The 19,016-nt window shown below is 53.7% G+C and overlaps 1 protein-coding gene across 2 annotated transcripts; it reads left to right on the top strand.

Annotated features, from left to right (window-relative positions):
* Window positions 1-389: 389 nt before the first annotated feature.
* Window positions 390-18,036, top strand: CLN6 (CLN6 transmembrane ER protein). Of its 2 annotated transcripts, XM_058541934.1 has the most exons (7): window positions 390-560; window positions 7,262-7,376; window positions 11,040-11,138; window positions 12,243-12,431; window positions 12,637-12,692; window positions 14,332-14,454; window positions 16,133-18,035. In XM_058541934.1, exons 1-7 carry the CDS (start codon window positions 475-477, stop codon window positions 16,401-16,403), a joined length of 939 nt encoding a protein of 312 aa, XP_058397917.1. In that variant the 5' UTR covers window positions 390-474; the 3' UTR covers window positions 16,404-18,035. The 2 variants fall into 2 exon arrangements, with proteins under 2 accessions (XP_058397917.1, XP_058397918.1); XM_058541935.1 differs by lacking the exon at window positions 11,040-11,138 and having other exon boundaries at window positions 16,133-18,036.
* The last annotated feature ends 980 nt before the right edge of the window (window positions 18,037-19,016 follow it).

Below are 19,016 nucleotides of genomic sequence, written 5' to 3'. Positions count from 1 at the left end.
CAGTGGAGGAACCCCTCAAGCCTTCGTGTCCCCACGGACAAGGGAAATCCCACCTCGCCTCCTCCCCAGGGGAGCATCTGGGTCAGGTTAGTGTTTCCCCGGGTCCCTAGCCCACGGCAGACCGATATCCGGGCCTCAGCCCGCCTAGCCTAAGCCTCCCGCCCCGGCCATGCAGGCGACCCCAGCCAATCTCAGCCCCACAAGGCCACACGCCGTGCGCGCAGGCCTCCGCCCCGCTCCCCGCCGGGGACGCCACCCTGGTCGCGTCCCTCCTTCCCCTCGCGGAGCTCGCCCCGCCTCCCTTGCTCCCTCCGTCCCTCTCTGTGTCCCCGCCTCCCGCCCGCGCCTCTGGGCCAGAGCGCTCCCCCGCCGGCGCGCCCTCGCGCGCAGTGTCTGCTGTCGCCGCCGCCAGGCCAGCGGAGCCCGTCTCTCACTCGGGAGAGCAGAGCCGAGGCGCCGGCCGGCGGGGCAGCCATGGAGGCGGTGGCGCGGAGGCGGCCGCACCCGGGAGCGGCGGGCGGCCCGGGCGCGCAGCCGGGCGCCTCCTTCCTGCAGGCCAGGTGGGCGCGCGCCGGCGGGCGGAGTGGAACCGCGTCCCCGCCACGTGACGGGGGCGGGCGGCGGGGGCCGGGTGAGCGGAGCCCGGGGTGGGCCGGAGGACGCTTCCGGAGTCGGTCTTCCCTGCGCTGCCCTTGCGGCTGCTCGCTCGCCCGAGCCCACCTCCGCGATCCTGTCTCTTCCCACGGGAGCCCGGCCCAGTGAGGCTCAGCGGCCCCCGAGACCCAGCTGGCGAGACCTCTCCAGGGAGCCAAGAAACTTGGGGTGGGGGCGGCGGGCCCAGAGGACACCTCCGCTCACTCGGGCCCCCAATGCATCTGCACGCCCGGGCGCCACCTCCGATTTCTCAGGGCCCCTCCAAGCATGAACAGGACCTGGATTCAGGTGTTAATCATGAGGCGCACTCCTTGCCCCGAGGCCCCCGAGAGTGTAAGAATGTAAACGGAAGAGACAGCGAAGTTGGGAAGCTCCCCTCCAGGGAACAATGAGGAAGGGCTTTTCTCACGCAGTTGCTGTTCCCTTCTCTCACCAAGAGGAAGAAGATATTGGTTTGTGTGATTGAGACCAGGCGGCGCAAGGGAAGAGGCACCTTTTAATCTTTCCCTCTATTCTGCCTTCATCCCGTTTTTCTGACCAGAAACATTCGTCGCGTTGATCAGGCATTCATTAACCATCTCTGGTGTGCCCAGCGCTGTGCCAGGCACTAAAAGGGTGGGTAAGGTGAAGCCAGGAGGGGCTAACAGTCTGGGTAAGGGCTGGGAGGGTCAGAGACCCAGTGGGGCTGAGAGGTCATGTTGGAGGGCTTCGTGGAGGAAGTGGCACTTGAGCTGACACAGGAAAGAAAGGCTGTTCCAGCCAGGGGGTAAGCTTGGGGAAAGGCAGGGTGTGCAGTGGTGCTGGAGCCTTCTGGGAGTACAGTGGCAGGAGGATGCAGACTGATGGTGAATGGCCTTTATAAAGGCAGCAGGGCTGGGACTAGAGTGAAAGCCTAGCATGCAAAATTTAAGAGGAGGCTCACTCCGGACAGGGCACAACCCTGTGCCTACTTAAAGGTTGGGCCCTGTGTGCCTCACTTGCCTCACCCTAGTTCCTGCCTAAATAGCAGGTTAAGGATGCAGCCTTTATTCTGTAGGCACAGGGGAGCCATGGAAGGTTTTTGAGCACTATTGTGCTCAGAGTCAATTTTAGGAAGTTGTGGTATGATTTGGGATGAGGGAAGAATTCTGAGAGACTTGGCTGAGGGTAGCTCTTTCTCCTGCTGTGGAGAAACATCTCTCTTCTGGATCCCCTTCAATTTGGGGGTCTTTGACTGCCCTGAACTGTGGTAGCCCAATTAGAATAGTCTGTGGGTTTCCAATATGGTTGCCACTTTACCTCCTATGTGGGACTTCCAGATGCAGCATCTTACCCAGCCTTTTTGTATTTTGTATACACGGAAACTGAGGCCCAGAGAGGTTACACCACTTTCTGGCAAGAACCAGGGCCTAAACCCAGGGGTGCTGACTTCTGGTTTCTGCTCTTACTATTCTACTTTGTCTACTGAGGAGTGATGTCCCTCTTTATTCCTGCATGAGCCGTTCACCAGCCAGCATGCTCCCTGGATGGCACGAGGGGCTGGATCTCTTCCAGGGTATCTCTGCCCCCTCACTGGCTGCCTCTAGGCCTGTGCTCAGTATCATTGCTGCTCAAGACAGTAGGCAAAATCATCCTGGCCAATTCCTAGGATGCTCGGATTTCCTCTGCTGCATCCATGCTTTGCTTACATACCTCTAATGACAAGGTGCTCACTACCTTTCAAGGTAGCCCACTCCAGCTTCCGCCTGCTCCATTGACAGTGTTTTGTATTGTAATCAAAGTAATACATGCCCATGATCAAATAAAATAGCACAGAATGGCTTAGAGTAAAAAGCAACGGTCCTCTGTTCCACCTCTCCCTGGCACCAGGGAGATCACATTAGCTTCTTTTAGCTGTTTCTTCCAGAGTTAAGTTCATATTTCTAAATAATAATAACAAACATTATGTAGCACTTTCTGTGGACCAGGCCCTGCTCTAAGTTTTTACACATAATTTTTTTTTTTTTTTAATGAGGAAGATAAGCCCTGAGCTAACATCCATGCCAATCCTCCTCTTTTTGCTGAGGAAGACTGGCCCTGGACTAACATCTGTGCCCATCTTCCTCCACTTTATATGGGATGCCGCCACAGCATGGCCTGACAAGCGGTGCATCGGTGTACGCTGGGATCCGAACCCGGGTCGCCAGCAGCGGAGCACGCGCACTCAACCTCTACACCATGGGGCCAGCCCCTACGCATAATATTAATTCAACCACAACTCTTGAGGTAGGATCTACTATTATCCCTCATTTTACAGATGAGAACATTGAGGCTCAAGAGGTTAAGTAACTTGCTCAAGATCTGGTTAGTGGTAGGGCTGGAATAGGAACCCAGGCGGTCCAGAGTCCATACTCTTAAAAGCTATGTTCAACTGCTATTTCTTTGTTTATCAATTTTAGCCTCTAAGCTAATGTTTACCTACTGACTTCATGTTATTATTTGGCTCCCTTATACCTCCCTCATCTTCACAAGATAGTTCTTTTTATCACTATTTTTACTTTGTTTAAATATGTTTTGTGATCAAGAATAGTAATATTTTATTAGAACCATTTTATTTTATTTTTTTTTGTGAGGAAGATCAGCCCTGAGCTAACATCCATGCTAATCCTCCTCTTTTTGCTGAGAAAGACCGGCTCTGAGCTAACATCTATTGCCAATCCTCCTCCTTTTTGTCCCCAGGGCCCCAGTAGATAGTTGTATGTCATAGTTGCACATCCTTCTAGTTGCTGTATGTGGGACGCGGCCTCAGCATGGCTGGAGAAGCGGTGCATCGGTGTGCGCCTGGGATCCGAACCCAGGCCGCCAGTAGCGGAGGGCGTGCACCATTATTTCTATTTTGGTCAGCTGTAGGCTGTATCTCTTGACTCCTTTTTAAAAAGAGAATGTTAGTCCCCTACCCTAAACTTTAGCTTTCCTTACCCTTTCCCCCAACTCCTGTCATCTATAGTTTTGCTTTCATGTTGTCGAGGTTGACAGTATTTACCTGCTGTCTTTTAACCATAGTCTTCCATGTTTTCTTTGTAGATTGATTCTAAACTTTGAAAATCAATGTTTTTTTAATTAAGCCATGTAAATATTGTTCCCTGCAGAGCCAAGCAATGTTTAACAGTTTTCATTTGCTTTCTTATATTGCTTTTGTTTATCCTGGAGTTTCTAATTGCCTTTCTTTTTTTCCCTCTTCGATTTGCCTTCATTTTCTTATTTTTTGTTCAAACTTTCTATCATGTATTTAACTATAACTATCGTCCCTGCTTGACTCTACCATGGCTGAGACTCCTTCCTTTTCTGCCAGGCAGTCCTGCAGATGCTGCTCACTGCTTTGAATATTTCAACTGTATGGTATGCGCTCGCCAACTGTCATGATATCAGTTTCCCATATGGTAGACTTGTAAAGCTGTGGAGGAGAGAAAAGGCCATCCTTGTTTCAGGTTACCTGCCATTGTGCTTTTACCATTGTTCTCGGTGGCAGTTTCTGATGATTGAGACCCAGAGCTGGCACAGGCTGGGAGCTCAGTGTGTGAAGTCTGTGGAGTCAGAACTGGGGACAGGCTTGAGGTTGCTCATCCCCAGGACAAGGAATGGGGGAAAGGATGCCTTCACCCTCCATGATTTGCCTCCCATGGTCAGAGTCCCAACAGAAGAAAACCAGTCAGATGCTGACCAGTCTTGATTCGCAAGTTGATGTCTGCCCTGTACCTGCCCTTTTTACCTGCCCTGCTAAGCCAGGCCGGAATAATGACAGGGATCTCTGTTGACTGAGGTGCCTCCTGAGGTGAAGGAGAAAATAGTTACTGAGCCCTAGTATGTGCTAGGTATCCTCATGTTCTAGAGACCCACACCTAAGTGCTTCCTCAGGCTTTCAAAATGCCTTTATTCCCTGTACCAAACATGCTACTCTTTGCCCAGTTTGGAAGTTTCCAGAACAAAACACTGAGGGCTGTTATCCGCCTTCTCCATCCAAGTTCTTCAGGCCTTGAGGTTATCACCATCTGCTTTTTGAGGCCTTGCCCTGATGGTCACTAAGAGAAAGGGGCAGGGTGGGGCCTCTGTGCCAGTCTTATCTCAGAGCAGTCCTCACAGTTAGTTCTGAGTATCTGCCCAGTTTGAAGGCCCACCCTGCCCTCCCTTCTCTTCCTCTCCACCAGTGAGCCAGGCATCTCAAGTCCATGCTGTGCCTTTCTCACCTCTACCTCCAGGCCTTTGATCCTGCTCTCCTGCTGCTTTTCTGCCTAGTTAAATCCACCCATCCACGCTTCCAGGCTCCCTTCCTTCCTGAGCCTTTGCATATTGCTCAGGCCACACTGATCCCTCTCTGTCTTGATCTCCTAACATGCTACATAGCTTATTCTAATAATCAGGAACAGAATAGCAAGCTATTTGGAGCATAGGTCTTGAATTTCTATAGACCCAGGTTTGAATTCTATGTTATTCAGGATTCCTGGGTTGCAGGTGACAGAAAGCCAGTGGGAGCTGCAGCACCCTTAGCAAAAGGGAATGTACTGGCTCATGTGGCCAAACCATTGCCTTGGGGATGCCTGGAAGCGGCAATGTGAGCACTCTCAGGGCTGCTCCTCTTTTTCTCTGATCCTCTCTGCAGGGCTGCTTCATTCTCACCTGGCTGTCCCTTGAGGCTGGAACCTGGGCCACAGGCAGCCCTGGGCTTGCATCCCTAGCACCCCAGCACCAGAAAGGAAGGTGTTCTTTCCACCAAGTCTAGTTAGAAAAGTCCCACTGGGCTGGACTGGGTCACTGGCCCTGCCTATGGCTAAGGAAACATCTCTTACCAGAAGAAGCAGGGAGTGGGAAATAGGCTGACAAAAGGACTACCTGCTGCAGCTCCTTAGACAGGGGTGACCTTGACAGAGCACTTAACCCCTGTAAGCCTCAGTCTCCTCATCTGTAAAACAGGCAGGTAGGAGCCTCCTGGTATTGCTGTGAGGATTAGAGGAGGGTGCAGGTGAAGCTCCTAGCATAGCACACAGGCGGCACTCAGCAAGTGGTGGGGGCACTGAGTAGAAGGGACAGGAAGACTTAGTTGACCGAGGGAAGGCCCACTCTACCTGTCTTGCCTGCCACCAAGGATGATATGATCCCCAAGAGCTTGCCTCCCTGGCTCTGGGTTGCTCCACCAGCCTAGTGTGGACCATTGGAACTGGCTGAGAAGGATCCTGGATAGTTATGGAAGCAATAGCAGCATTGACAAAGGAAAATCTTCATGGTGTCTCTAAGCTAACGTCTGCCACTAAAAAGAATGAATAACTGGTAATTGAGATTGTTCTAAACCAGCCAGTAATCAGTGAGCACAAACCAGGTACTGAGCTGAGAAGTCGGGAGCGTACGGCCCCATGTCACACAGCTCCTGTTCTCAGCGCAAATGGGGCGATAAAACTCACACCTCCATCATCTTAAGAAGTAGCCAGCTGCTTGTCACTGGAGGTGTGCAAGTCGTGGCAGGGATGCTGTAAAGAGAATTTGGACTCTGATGGAGAGGTGGGTGAGTTGAGAGAACCTTAAAAGTCACCCCTCTTCTTGAGGGTCTAGATAAGAGAGCAAAATTCCAGCCCGATGATGTCATGGCCAGATGGGGAGTTAGAGATGAAGCACTACCTGACGTGGGGCTGGTGGGGCTTTGGGAAAAGCTTCATCAGAGAAGCCTTCCTGGAGGAGGCGGCACATGCACTGGCCCTTGAACTTCAGCTCCTCTGTGAAGAGCAGATGGCTAACTGCTTTGCAGGAGGGACTGGCATCCAAGGATGTGTTGTCAGATGGTGCTCCACTTCTGGCCATGTCTCTCACATCAACTTGTCCCTGCTGGCTTCCTTCTTAGGTTTCCCTGTGGACTGATGAGTAAAGGGACACCAGCAGCCCCATTCGCACCTCCTCATGGTTCAGGAACCAAGGAAGAAGGAGGCCCTGTTCATCCCAGTCCATAGTCTGTAAGACAGATCTCACTAGAGGGCTCTGACTGGTCCAGCTCAGGTCACATGCCTATCCCACGGACTAGTCACTGTGGATACAATGATGGGGTAGGAGTTAAAAGCATAAGCTCTGAGCCAAATCATTTAGGTTCCTATATTTAGCTATGTAACTTTGGGCAAGTTACTTAACATCTTGGGCCTCAGTTTTTTTTTACTTGTAAAATGGGGGTAATAGTCCAACCTCACAGGGGTTCTGTGAGGATTAAAAGAGTTAAATGAGACAATACTTGTAAACAGCTACCACAGTACCTGGAATATAGTAAGTGGTCAGTAAAGGTGAGCTACCATCATCCGTCGTCATGTTTCACACTTTTCAGCTGTATTTGCATCCTGTTCCCCACTTGACTTCCTCATTCTACAGGTGAGAGAGCCCCAGGTGTTATACCTGTATGGCAGTTTCCTTCCCGAATCACACAGAAGCTAAGGTCAGGCAGCTGGAGTCCACTCCCAGGACATCTTCCCCTCGGCCACAGGGCCAGACCCCAGTATTTCCTGCAAACGTGTGTTTCCTCCTGCCCCCAAGTCCCCAGGCCTCCCTGTGGCTCATCTCAGGGGGAAGATTCCCAGGGGAGGAGAGAAGAGCTGACCCCTCTTGTCTGGCTCCTTCCCAGGCACAGCTCCGTCAAAGCTGAGGAGGCTGCTGGCACGGCTCCCTTCCACCTCGACCTCTGGTTCTACTTCACCCTGCAGAACTGGGTTCTAGACTTTGGGCGCCCCATTGCCATGGTGAGTGTGAAGCTGTGGACAGAGCCCCAACCCGCAGGGAGGAGAATTGACGGAGTGACCTTAGACGAGTCACTTCCCCCACGAGTAAACTACAAGAATAGGCCTGGATGGGGCCGGCCCCGTGGCTTAGCGGTTAAGTGCGAGCGCTCCACTACTGGCAGCCCAAATTCGGATCCTGGGTACGCACCGACACACCGCTTCTCCGGCCATGCTGAGGCCACGTCCCACATACAGCAACTAGAAGGATGTGCAACTATGACATACAACTATCTACTGGGGCTTTGGGGGAAAAAAAAGAGGAGGATTGGCAATAGATGTTAGCTCAGAGTCAGTCTTCCTCAGCAAAAAGAGGAGGATTAGCATGGATGTTAGCTCAGGGCTGATCTTCCTTACAAAAAAAAAAAAAAGAATAGGCCTGGATGATCTCAGATCCTTTGGTTCTATAACTGTGGCCAAGGAGGCAACTGCCAGCAAGTGGAGGGCCTGGGGGTCCTGAATGGTCATATTGTGCCTCAACTCTCACGGGGGAGCTGGTAGCCCTGAACAGTCACACTTTGCCCCCCTATATCCCACATCCAGGTCTAACCAAATCACCAAGCCAGACAGAGGGGTATGGGAAAGGAAGCAGAGCATCCCACCGGTCTTTCCCGCTGCGTTGGGATAGCATTATTTTTCTGGAGGTGAAGAGTATAGGCTGATTTTGCATGTTATATAAGATTCTGAGCTCAGGTAATTTTTAGTGCCACCTCGTGAAACCATCCCCTTCCGTCTAAGGCTACTTCATGCATCAGCGTCCAGTGGTGGCTTCCGTGGAGGAAATTAATACTGGCAGAGCACCAAAGCCCCTCACTTGTGATAGATAGATAGATAGATAGATAGATAGATAGATAGATAGACAGATAGATAGACAGATAGATAGATAGATAACAGAATGTGAAAAAAATTGAGTGAGGTACCACCAGGCACCAAGTTGTTAATTTTTGTGTGTGGGTGGTAAAAATAACAACATCTACTGCTGAAACTAACACCTGGTACATGCTAGTGATAATGCAAATTAGCAAAGCTCTTGGAAAGCAGTTTGTCAGGGTGACAACTAGTACCTAGAATAGTGCCTAACGTGATAAGTCCTCAATACATTTCTATTGAATGAATAATAATAACAGTGAGGTAGAAATATCGGTTAACATACATTGAGTGCTGACTCTGTTCTAAGCTCTTTATGTGTTTAAACTTATTCAGTTTTCACATCAATGCTATTATTAATCTCAGTTTTATAGATGAGAAGACTTGAGGATAGAGAGGGTAGGGAACTGGCTCAAGGTCACTCAACTAGCGAGTGGAGGAAGCAGTATCTACACCCAGAGCCCACCCCCTTCCTGTCATGTGTGTATCCAGAACCCTAATATATTCATCCCCCCTGACCCAGTAAGACTCATTCCAAGAATCTGCCCTGAAGAATAATCAGCAGGAAGACAACAGCCTTTATCCCCAAAGATGTTCGTTACAGTGTTGCTTACAGCAGTCAAAACTTAGAAGTGACTTCAGCTTCCAGCAGTAGGGACTGGGTAAATCAACTTTGCTGTATTCAGTATAGAGAATCTTACCTGGCCATTAAACAGGAATTATGGATACTATAGAGCATCCTGGAATGTTTAAGGAGAAGAAAGGTGCCGAAGTGGCATGCATACTGACTGACTGCCAGTCCGTAATGATCCTAACAGTCTTGTATCCGCGGGATCAAGGACTTGAAGGGGATGAAGAGCTGTCCCGGCAGCTGTGTCAGGGAAGACTTACGGTGGATGCCGGCTCTCCCTTCTGCAGACTTGCTGTGAGGTTTGCGTGTTGTTTTCTAAATGTAGGAGAAAGAAAAAGGACTAAGCCAGGAGTCAGGGCCCCTGGTCAGGTTTGTGGGTGACCCTGGGCAAGTCACTGTCATCTGGGCTTCGGTTCTCTCCTCTGCAAGACTGATCGGACGAGCTGCTCTGAGCCCCCTTCCAGCGTGAAGGTCCCACATACTAGGGGACAAAAGAGCTGCCGGTCTGGTGCTACGGGGTGGGGAGACATGAGGCCAGGAGCAGGCTCATGTCTCCTCACTCAGTAGGACTCGGCCTCAACTGGCCTAAAAGGGGTCTGCTGTTGGGCAGATCCCTTCCCCTATCCTGCCCAGAGCTGCTGTGGCCGCTCTAACCCTAAGTGGGCTCGTTGGGAGAGTATACATTTGAAAAGCTCATGTGTATACTGGAACTTTTCAAATGTATGCATGATACTCCCAAGTTTGTAATAACTACAAAATAAGACCTTTTACAAGTTATAAAAGTAATATGTCATAGGTGTGATGTCAGTTCATACCCAGGTGTATAAAGAAGTGTGAGGCTCTCCCTTTCTAGGCCCACCCTGACAGTTTGGGGCACATTCTTCCACTCCTTTCTCCACTCATACAAACATATATATATATATCTTTTTTCTTTTTCTAACCAAAATGAGATTTTACTTTATACCTTATTCTACAACTTGCTTGTTTCACTTTAGAATATAGCATGGATATCTCTCCATGTCAGGACACATAAGGTGTCATTTCTGTTAATGGCTACTTAACCTTCTATAGTAAAGATGTACTATCGTGTATTCAACTAGTCCTGTGTGGTTGAAGAGTTGGCTTATTTCTGGTATTTTGCTATCACAAAGAGTTTTCAGCCAACATATATGTATTTTGATATAGATAAAGATATAGAGATACAATCACACAGCAAGTTAGAAAGAGAGAGATTGAGATTCCTGTATCCTGGGAGTTTTATTTCTGTAGGTTAGTTTTATCTAATGTGGCATTTTTTGAATTAAAAGAGAGAAACATTTACGTTTTTGATTGAAATTTTTGGTCATCACACGTGTTGTCAATCAACAGATACTGGAAGTACAATTTGGCGGGGGAGGGGTGTATGTGAAATGTTTGACCTCAGATAGGGGTTTTCCCACTGACCCCGACAAGGCCAGGACTCACTGGGGTGACCAGTAGGAGGAGTGAGGGCATTCCAGACGGAGGAACTGCCCCTGGCCTGCCTCTCTCAGAGGAAGCAGGAAAGGAAGAACTGAAGCTACTTTGTAAACGCACTTATTTTCTTCTTTGTTTCATAATGTATACTTTTGACCTGATTTGGAAGCGGTCCATCTGCTCACTGGACAGGGCACTTTTCCACCCCCGGGCCTAGTGGCCAGGAGATCTTGTCATCATCATAGGACCTGGAGTGCCAGATCCCTAAGGGTCCAGGTAGACCACCTGGGCCACACTTCTTGTGTTACAGATGGAGAAACCAAGGCCTAGAGAGGGGAAGGACTTGCCCAGGGTCACCCAGGAAGCTGGTGGCACACCTGAGTCCCAAAGTAGCCTTCAACTCCCAGTCAAGTACCCAGGCACATTTATTTAGTACCCACTGGGAGAGGGGCCCAGGGTAGGCCCTGGATTTGCATCTAGCGTGTGCCTGGGGACAAGTTTGTTTACCCTCTCTGGGGCTCAGTTTGTCTGTCTAGAAACACTCTTGCCCCAGGGCTGCCGAGAGGACCCAGAGAAATCAGAGACAGAATGAAGTGTGTGTGGAGGAGGTGGGCTGCCTCCCGAGGGCCTCGTGGGGCTGTGCTAGTGAACACCACTCCCCACTTGCTCCCCAGCTGGTGTTCCCTCTCGAGTGGTTTCCGCTCAACAAGCCCAGCGTGGGGGACTACTTCCACATGGCCTACAACGTCATCACGCCCTTCCTTCTGCTCAAGGTACAGTCACAGCCCTGCCCTCCCTTCCCGCCCTCACTCCCTCCTACAGCCGGCAGGGAACTGGTGCTGAGCCCTGGGAGTGCCCTGCATCCGCTTTTCTGGCCTGATTCCTTTTCCGGCCTGATTGGGGGGGGGCGGGGGTGAAGGCTGTGAGAGAGGGATGCATCAGGGCCTGGGGGCGGGAGGGATGGAGAAGGCCTCCCCAAGGAGGGCTGTTTGATTTGGGCCTCAGCCTGGTGTGCCAAAGGGTGAGGGGGAGAGGCGCTCAGGCTCAAGGACCTGGGGACAAGGCCATGCTTGAGAAGCCATCATACCTCTGGGGAGGCTGAGGGGGAAGGAGCGGCCAGGTCGCCCAGGGAGTGGTCAGGGACCGGCTGGGAAGGCAGGTGGGGGCCAGTTGGCAGGAACAGCAGCAACAGAGGGTGACCTCTGTCCTCTGTCCTGGAGATTCCTGACTTTGAGATGCCACTGGGCACACAGAGCTAGCTAGGGCTGCCGGCTTTGCACTTTGCCAAATAAGGGCTCTTAAAACAACTATCGCTATCTACTATCCCCATCGTTTTGTTTCTAGAAAGACATTTCAAATCTCCAAAAGTAGGAAAGGTATAATCTCAGAATTCAGAGGAGTCTTTAATTAAATAATTTAGTTTCAGATACACCCACCCCATCCCTGTCATTTTCTGTGTTTGCCGTGAACCAATCACTCAGAAATCAGAGGTTCCCTTCAGCAGGCCAGCCCAGCCACCCAGGGGCACAACTGGTGGCGGTGGGAGGGCTGGGCCTGAGGCCTGCACGCCTGTGTGGGAGGCCTGGCTGTCACCTCCAGCACGGGGCTTGTGTGTGATCTTGGGCAATGAACTGGCCCCTCTGAGTCTCTTTCCTCTCTGGGAAAAGAGGGTGCTGTTCCCCGGTCCCTGCTGAGTTCACAGGGATCATGTGAGACTCCAGAGGCTGGGCTGGCCGGCTAAAGGGACTCACCAATTTGTGAGTGACTTTCCAGCTGGGGGCGTCCTTCCCACCCCAGGTGTGAGGGAGGGAAGCAGGGGGTGTCTCCTATTGTGATGGACGCGGGGGTTACGCTGTCGGGCCTCCCTCTGACCTCAGCTCATCGAGCGGTCCCCCCGCACCCTGCCGCGCTCCCTGATCTACATCAGCATCATCACCTTCATCATGGGCGCCAGCATCCACCTGGTGGGTGACTCCGTGAACCACCGCCTGCTCTTCAGTGGGTACCAGCACCACCTGTCCGTCCGCGAGAACCCCATCATCAAGAATCTCAAGCCCGAGACGCTGGTGAGGCCGCCTCCCCCCACTGCATGTCAATCCTGGGGGCACAGTCTGTCCTGGGTTGCTAGTAGAGGGCAAGGCCCTGAGGGCAGGGAATGAAGGCAGTTGGGGAGAGGGCTGGTTGTAGGGAGAGGGTGGCCGGAGTGCTGCGGGCCCCCAGCACCCCCCTGAGCGCCTCCCCCTCTAACCCGCCATGTCCTGCCGCCCCCAGATCGACTCCTTTGAGCTGCTCTACTACTACGACGAGTACCTGGGCCACTGCATGTGGTGAGTGATGGGGCCAGTCTCGGCCAGAAGAGCACGCAACAGCCAGCCTGTCTACCCAGGGGCCCTGGCCCCCGGCCAGCTCTGCCAGTGGCCTCGGGGACACAGGACACGACTCTGGGCCTCGGCTCGCCAGGAGTGGAGCGCAACGGCTGAAGGCGCTCTCTTCCCCTGCGGGGGCGCTGTGAGCGCGGCTCCGGAGACGGGCCCGGGCGCTGGCTGCCCTCCGCCTCCCAGCCGGCAGTGCCCGCGGCGGCCACTAGAGGGCAGCGAGCGGCCGTCCCTCCCTCGCCCAGCCTGGAGCCCGCGGCGGCGGGAAGGAGGCGGCCCTGCGCTGATAAACAACCCCGCCCCCCGCCCCATGGTGATGGGGTGCGTCTCGAGGCGGGACCCCACACTGTTAGGCCGTGGTCTTTGCAATGGAGGTGGGGAGGAAGCCGAGGAGGGCCAGCTGGACCAGGTTGGGGGCGGTTTGTGCTCCCCCTCCTCAGAACTCCTGGCAGAGCTCCTCCCCCCTTCACCCTGCAGTGGGAGGAAACCTCACAAGTGTGGGCTCAGCCACAGGAGATTCGGGGCCCAGGCTGGGAGCGGTCAGCTGTTGCAACCCCACACTTAACGCAGGATAAACGGGGGCCGGTGGGAGGAGGTTTGACCGTGGGTTGACAGCTAGGTAGTAACAGCCAGCCCTGGACCTGGGTGGTCCTGAGTGAGGTGGGCCCACTCATGTCACACATGCCCTATACTTGTGTTTCTAGGGTCTGTTTTGGGGCATGGAAAGTTGATCCTCCTGGCTCAGGGCTCCCTGGACAGGCCTCTTGCCAGCTCTCCCGGCCTTGGCCAGAAGTCCGTTCCGTGGAAGGCTGGGGATGGGAGGAGGAGAGAGAAACAGAGGCCGGGAGAAGTGAAATAGCAGGAGAGAATGTGGGAGAGTATGGGGGCCCCAGGAGGGGGGAAGAGAGGAGGGTGGGTGAGGAGACAAGATGGTACATGAAAAGAGAAAGGGAGTTGTGTAAGAGACGGCACAGGTGCATGGGAAAAGCAGCCTGTGTGTGGAGAGGAGAGAGGGAGGCACTTTTTGGGTGAGATGTTGCGTATGTGGGAGGGTGAGGCTGTGGGCCGAGTGTGAGTGAGGGGGCTTCCCAGAGCTCCTTGAGGCCCTGGCAGGTGCTGTTCTCCTTTTTTTTTTTTTTACCTGGGCCTCAGGCTTCTCCCTCCTCAGCCCTGCTGGGTATACCTGTTTCCAGGCCAGTGATGGGCTGGGGCTGCTGGTGTTTAGGGTGCGTGCATGAGGCGGAGGCACTCCCCCCCCACACACACACACAGAGTGAGTGAGGTGGCCAGGGCAGTGTGGGAGGGTGCCCCCGCCTTGTGGCCTATGGGCCCTGATTGGCATGGGAGCAGGCTTCATCTTCCTGCTTCCTTCCTATCCACCCTGGCCCCCTAGCATGGGACAGGCTGACAGGGACGAGTACCCTCACCCAAACCAGGCATTTTGTAAACCATGAGGTGACACTGCATGGGATGGTGCAAGGAACCAGCACAGGAGAACTAGTACGGGGACGGGAGGGAAAGAGGCTCTGGGTGGAGGCGGGTGGGCAGGGCAGCTGGACGGTCCTCTGAGGCTCTGGCCTCCCTCCTACAGGTACATCCCCTTCTTCCTCATCCTCTTCATGTACTTCAGCGGCTGTTTCACTCCCACCAAAGCCGAGAGCTCAATGCCAGGGGCGGCCCTGCTCCTGGTGGTGCCCAGTGGCCTGTACTACTGGTGAGTGGACATCAGTCCTGGGGTGGGAGGAGCAGGGGCTCTGAGTGAGCCAGGCGGTAAGAGTTGCTTTTGACCACAGAGTTGCTGCGAGAGCCCAGGTGATACTCTCCCTCCTGGGACCCCTGCTTCCTTGTCTGCCTAGGAGGGACTGTGACAGTGCCTTGTGGTGGCCTCTCTGTTACCAGGAAGCCAGGCCTGAGTGTGGCCTCTCCATCCTTCAGTGCCTCCACCCTGTTCCGCACCTCCCAGAACCCCAGTGCCACCTTGGGGCCAATAGAATCCATCTCCAACACCAAGCCCTACAGAGCCCCATGGGCCTCAGTTTCCTCCTCTGAAATGGGGACGATACCTACCTGTCTCCCTCTCAGGAGATGGTAAGAATCCAGGGGGAGAGAGAGGGCTTCATAAACTGTAAAGCACCATGGAGATGACAAGGACAGATAAGGGGGGAATTCCTGGGCCTCAGGAGCTCCCGCCTGGTTTCTTATTCCTTCCAGCTCTCTCTTCCCATTACAGAGGACCCAGGCCTCAGCCGGGCTCTTACTCCTCCTCTGTCACTTCTCCTCCGGAGACAGGCTCCCCCTGGGGTTGTGGGTGTCGTAGGAAGGACTGGCCCTTCTCTGATGGGAAGCCTCTGTCAAAATGAAAAGGGCCTCCTTTCCTGGGGCCAGCTCCCGCCCACCTCCAGGGTCTGGCCCCTGACCGCTGAGAGGGTCCACCAGGGTGAATCTGTATGGCCCCTGAGGACAGGATTAAAAGGAATGGGTGGCAACACAGCAAGAGGGAAAGAGGTCAGACATGGGAAAAGCTCGCTGCCCAGTTCTTACCCACAGCGTGTTAGTGCAGAGGCAGCTACAGTAGGAGCAGCGACCATTTGTTGAACAATATGCTTTTCCAAGTAACAGAGGTACACAGCTCTTGTCAGTAACCTCAGGAGACAGGGCCATTTATGCCCCTTTATGAGTAAGAAAACAGACGCTCTGAGATGTCATGTAAATTCCCCAAGGTCACCCAGCCACTAAGTTGCAGAGCTGTAGTTCCTTGAGTAGAATGGATCCACATTGTGGTTCTCTCTAGAGGCAGGGGAGTGGAGCAGATAACCTATCAGAGGCCCTCCAACGAGTGTTACTGAGTTCCTGGCCATGTGCTAGGTACAGTCATAGGAGCTGCAGGGAACCCTGGGAGATCTGAGACTGTGTCCCAGCCTTCAAGGAGACAGTAACAACAACCCCCGTAAATTGCAACTGCAGTCCCAAACTCAAATGCCTATAGGAACCAAGCTGGTAACAGAAATGCATCAAGCAGGCATCAAGTGAGGCAGTAGGGAATGGTGGGGACTGGGGCAAACTGTAGAATAATGCTCTCTTGAAAGGGGGCAGCTGCTTTCTCCTCTAATCAGTTGTTATCACATGGGAATACAAGCCTAATTCACCAGAGAAATTTGTAATTTAAATATTGGCAACAAACTCAACATATTCAAAAATAGTAACTACACAAGCCAAATCAACATGCAGCATATGGGCTGTGGCTCAGAGCTGTGTGGGTCCCTGAGCCCTGTCATTAGGTGAGCTGTTCTGACTGACTGGGAGGGCAGCCTGGTACTGGAGGAGAGGGAGGGATGCTGGGCTGAATGTGGCTGTCATGGCAGCCGCCTCACCTCACACCCTGGCCTTTTCAGGTACCTGGTCACCGAGGGCCAGATCTTCATCCTCTTCATCTTCACCTTCTTCACCATGCTGGCCCTCATCCTGCACCAGAAGCGCAAGCACCTCTTCCTGGACAGCAATGGCCTCTTCCTCTTCTACTCCTTTGCCCTCACCCTCCTGCTTGTGGCACTCTGGGTTGCCTGGCTGTGGAATGACCCTGTACTCAGGAAGAAGTACCCAGGTGTCATCTATGTCCCTGAGCCCTGGGCCTTCTACACCCTCCACGTCAGCAGCCGACACTGAGTCCCTGGCAGCAGCCGCTGGTGCTCTGCTGGGCGGGAGATGGACCACAGAGGGTGTCTGAGCATGGGTGTGTGTGTGTGCGTGTGTGTATGCATGCATGGGGGTGTGTGTATGCATGTGTGTGTGTGCGTGTGTGTGCACACGTGTGTGCCTGCGTGTGTCTATGTCCACCCACGTGTGTGCAGCCCAAGACTGAGAACACGGGTGAGTGTGCATTGTGCACATGGATAGGGGTGTGTGTGTGTGTGTGTGTGTGTGTGTGTAGAGTGCATCACCATGAGACTCGATTGTTTTGGTCAAGTTTCTTTTTGGTTTGGATCTTTTCAGAGTGGGCTTTAGTTTTAGGCAGTGTGTCCAGGCCCAGATCTGGGCCCTGCCTCCCTGCGCACCTGACTGGAGTTGGGGCCCCTCTCCTCCCACTGCTCAGGGCCGGTCTCTTCTTCCTGGGATGTCTTCTGGGAGCTGAGAAGGTGCAGGAGAGGCCTGAGTGGGGCAGAAGCCGGGAGGGGACTTGGCATATCACCCACCGCCTGGCTCACCCTGAGACCCGGCCTGACCCTGGGCACTGGATTACATAGGAACTGTATGTGTATCCTTGAGCAAAGCATGGGCCCTCTCTGGGCCTCGGTTGCACTAGGTGGGCCTGTGGTCCCAAAGTGGATTGGTGGGCTGGTTGTAGTCTCCTCTTGGGGCAGCCCTGGGATGGATGAGTAGTGTTATCCTGTCACTGCCCTCTCCTACCCTGGGAGAGGTATGTGCACCCCAAACCCTCACCCAACCTCAGGCCCTGCGGGGTTTTGGACCACCCCAACCCCAGGGAGCCAGAGGCCAGCCCCCTCCCCTAACCACCAGCCTGATCATGGGGTCTGGCGGTGGTAGCTCTCCAGTCATCTGCCTCTGCCAGGAGCTCTGGCTGTCTCCTCTCCCTCCATGAGAACTGTGCCTCCGACTTCGTTGTCGGGCTGACTGCAGGTTTCTGAGCTGCAGCTGAAGGCCGAGTTCTCGAACACTTGCCCTCTTCCCGGAGCTCCATTATAGGGCTGGGGGGACAGCTTAGGCTCTCTCCACTTAGCCTTGTCTCAGCCTGAATCTCATGCCTTTTGCCAGTGGCCCTGCAGGAAAGGGAGGCCTCATTCCTAGCAGAACGTCCCCCACCCCACGCCTTCTCCCAGCACTGGGGCCAGGTCTCCTCACACAGCTGCAGGCACCACAGCCTCCTTTTCCAGCCAGCACTGGTGCACCTGTGCTCGAGGGTCTCAGGAGGGCAGCTTTGCCTTCCCTGAGCCCCACCTCCTCTCCTGTGTTCTCAGGGAGCCCCGTGCCTCAGATTCGCCTTTCATGTTGGGGTCCCTCTGCAGCCCCTGGTCAGTCCCTGTCTGCTGGCAGCAACAGGTGGTGAGAGATGTGAATAAAGGCAGTATGGAGCCAAGCCTGGCTGGGGGCTGCTGCTTACTTTGGGTGTGAATTTGGGAAGGAGGGAGGTCCTTGGAGCAGGAGAGAGGGCAGCTAGTCTAGGGCCCAGGCGGGAGTCCTGGGCAGACCTCAAGGGCCCACTGGCCCTCCATGCCACTTAGTAGGATCCTGGGGTTGGGGGGGTGGCAAGAAGGGCTCTCTTTAGAGGAGTCTGGGGGCTAAGGGGGGGGGCCAGGATAGGGCATCTCCAGACCTGCCCCTCAGAGATGTCATGTCAAGCCTCCCAGCTATGCTGCCAGCCCATTCCAGAGGCTGAAGCAGAGAGGGTGCCCTTTGGGGGAAGGTGGGCAGGCTGGTTTGCTGGAGGCCAGCACTTAGCCTTGGAAAAGTCACGTGATCTCCAGGGCCTCGGCTCTTGATATGCAGTCTCGGCCTCACCACGAAGCCACCAGGGACTTACTGCGTGACTATTATCAGACAACCCAGAAGAGGGGCCGCGCCGGACAGGAGACGCTCGCACTGTCATAGGCCGCGTGCCCCGACCTGCCCAGCAACCTCACTTGATTCCTTCCCTACCTCGAGGCCACTGCTCCAAACCCCTGTGCTGGGCCTGTTCTCCACAGAAGGACTTAGTGGACATCTTATGGGCAGGGGCGGCCTGGTTCTGTGGGGCCTGAAGCTTATGCAATCTGGGGAGCCCTTGATAAGAAAACAGTAAAAAATGAATAAAAAATTAGTTATGAAAGTGAATATTTAGAATGGAAAAGAAATCAGCAAATGCATGGAGCCTTGCAGATTCCATTCCCTCTTGACCAAGATATCTTTGGGCAGTTTACTGGAAACGTTTCCCTAGAAATACGTCTTAACTGCAAGCTGGCTTCACTCTGCGGCCAATGGGTCTCAAAGTGGCCTGACTGGCAGCATCAGGATGGCAGAGGAAAATGCAAACTCTTGTCCCCATCCACCTGCTGAATCAGAACCACCAGGTGAACAAAATCTCAGCCCCCAAGTGGTATCGGACGGGCTTCTGTTTTTTCCTGTTGGGTTGAAGTGTGGCACACACACAGCGCAGTCAAGCGTACAGCTGGATGGGTGTTTGTACAGCGAACCCTCATGTAGCCACCGCCCCTACAGGTGAGACTCCTAAAAACATGAGGAAGGAGTTGGCAAGTTGGGACGCCTTTGGGGGCACACAGGCCC

Source organism: Diceros bicornis, chromosome 5, assembly GCF_020826845.1.
Source record: "Diceros bicornis minor isolate mBicDic1 chromosome 5, mDicBic1.mat.cur, whole genome shotgun sequence".
Taxonomy (NCBI): domain Eukaryota; kingdom Metazoa; phylum Chordata; class Mammalia; order Perissodactyla; family Rhinocerotidae; genus Diceros; species Diceros bicornis.
This window is presented reverse-complemented; position numbering and strand designations above follow the sequence as displayed.

What these genes read in the sequence shown, in the direction of transcription:
- CLN6 (XM_058541934.1), top strand. Translation starts at nt 475, where the DNA reads ATGGAGGCGGTGGCGCGGAGGCGGCCGCACCCGGGAGCGGCGGGCGGC. An exon ending in CGCCCTTCCTTCTGCTCAAG is followed by an intron (nt 11,139 to 12,242) that starts GTACAGTCACAG and finishes CTCTGACCTCAG; the next exon opens with CTCATCGAGCGGTCCCCCCG. An exon ending in CCCAGTGGCCTGTACTACTG is followed by an intron (nt 14,455 to 16,132) that starts GTGAGTGGACAT and finishes TGGCCTTTTCAG; the next exon opens with GTACCTGGTCACCGAGGGCC.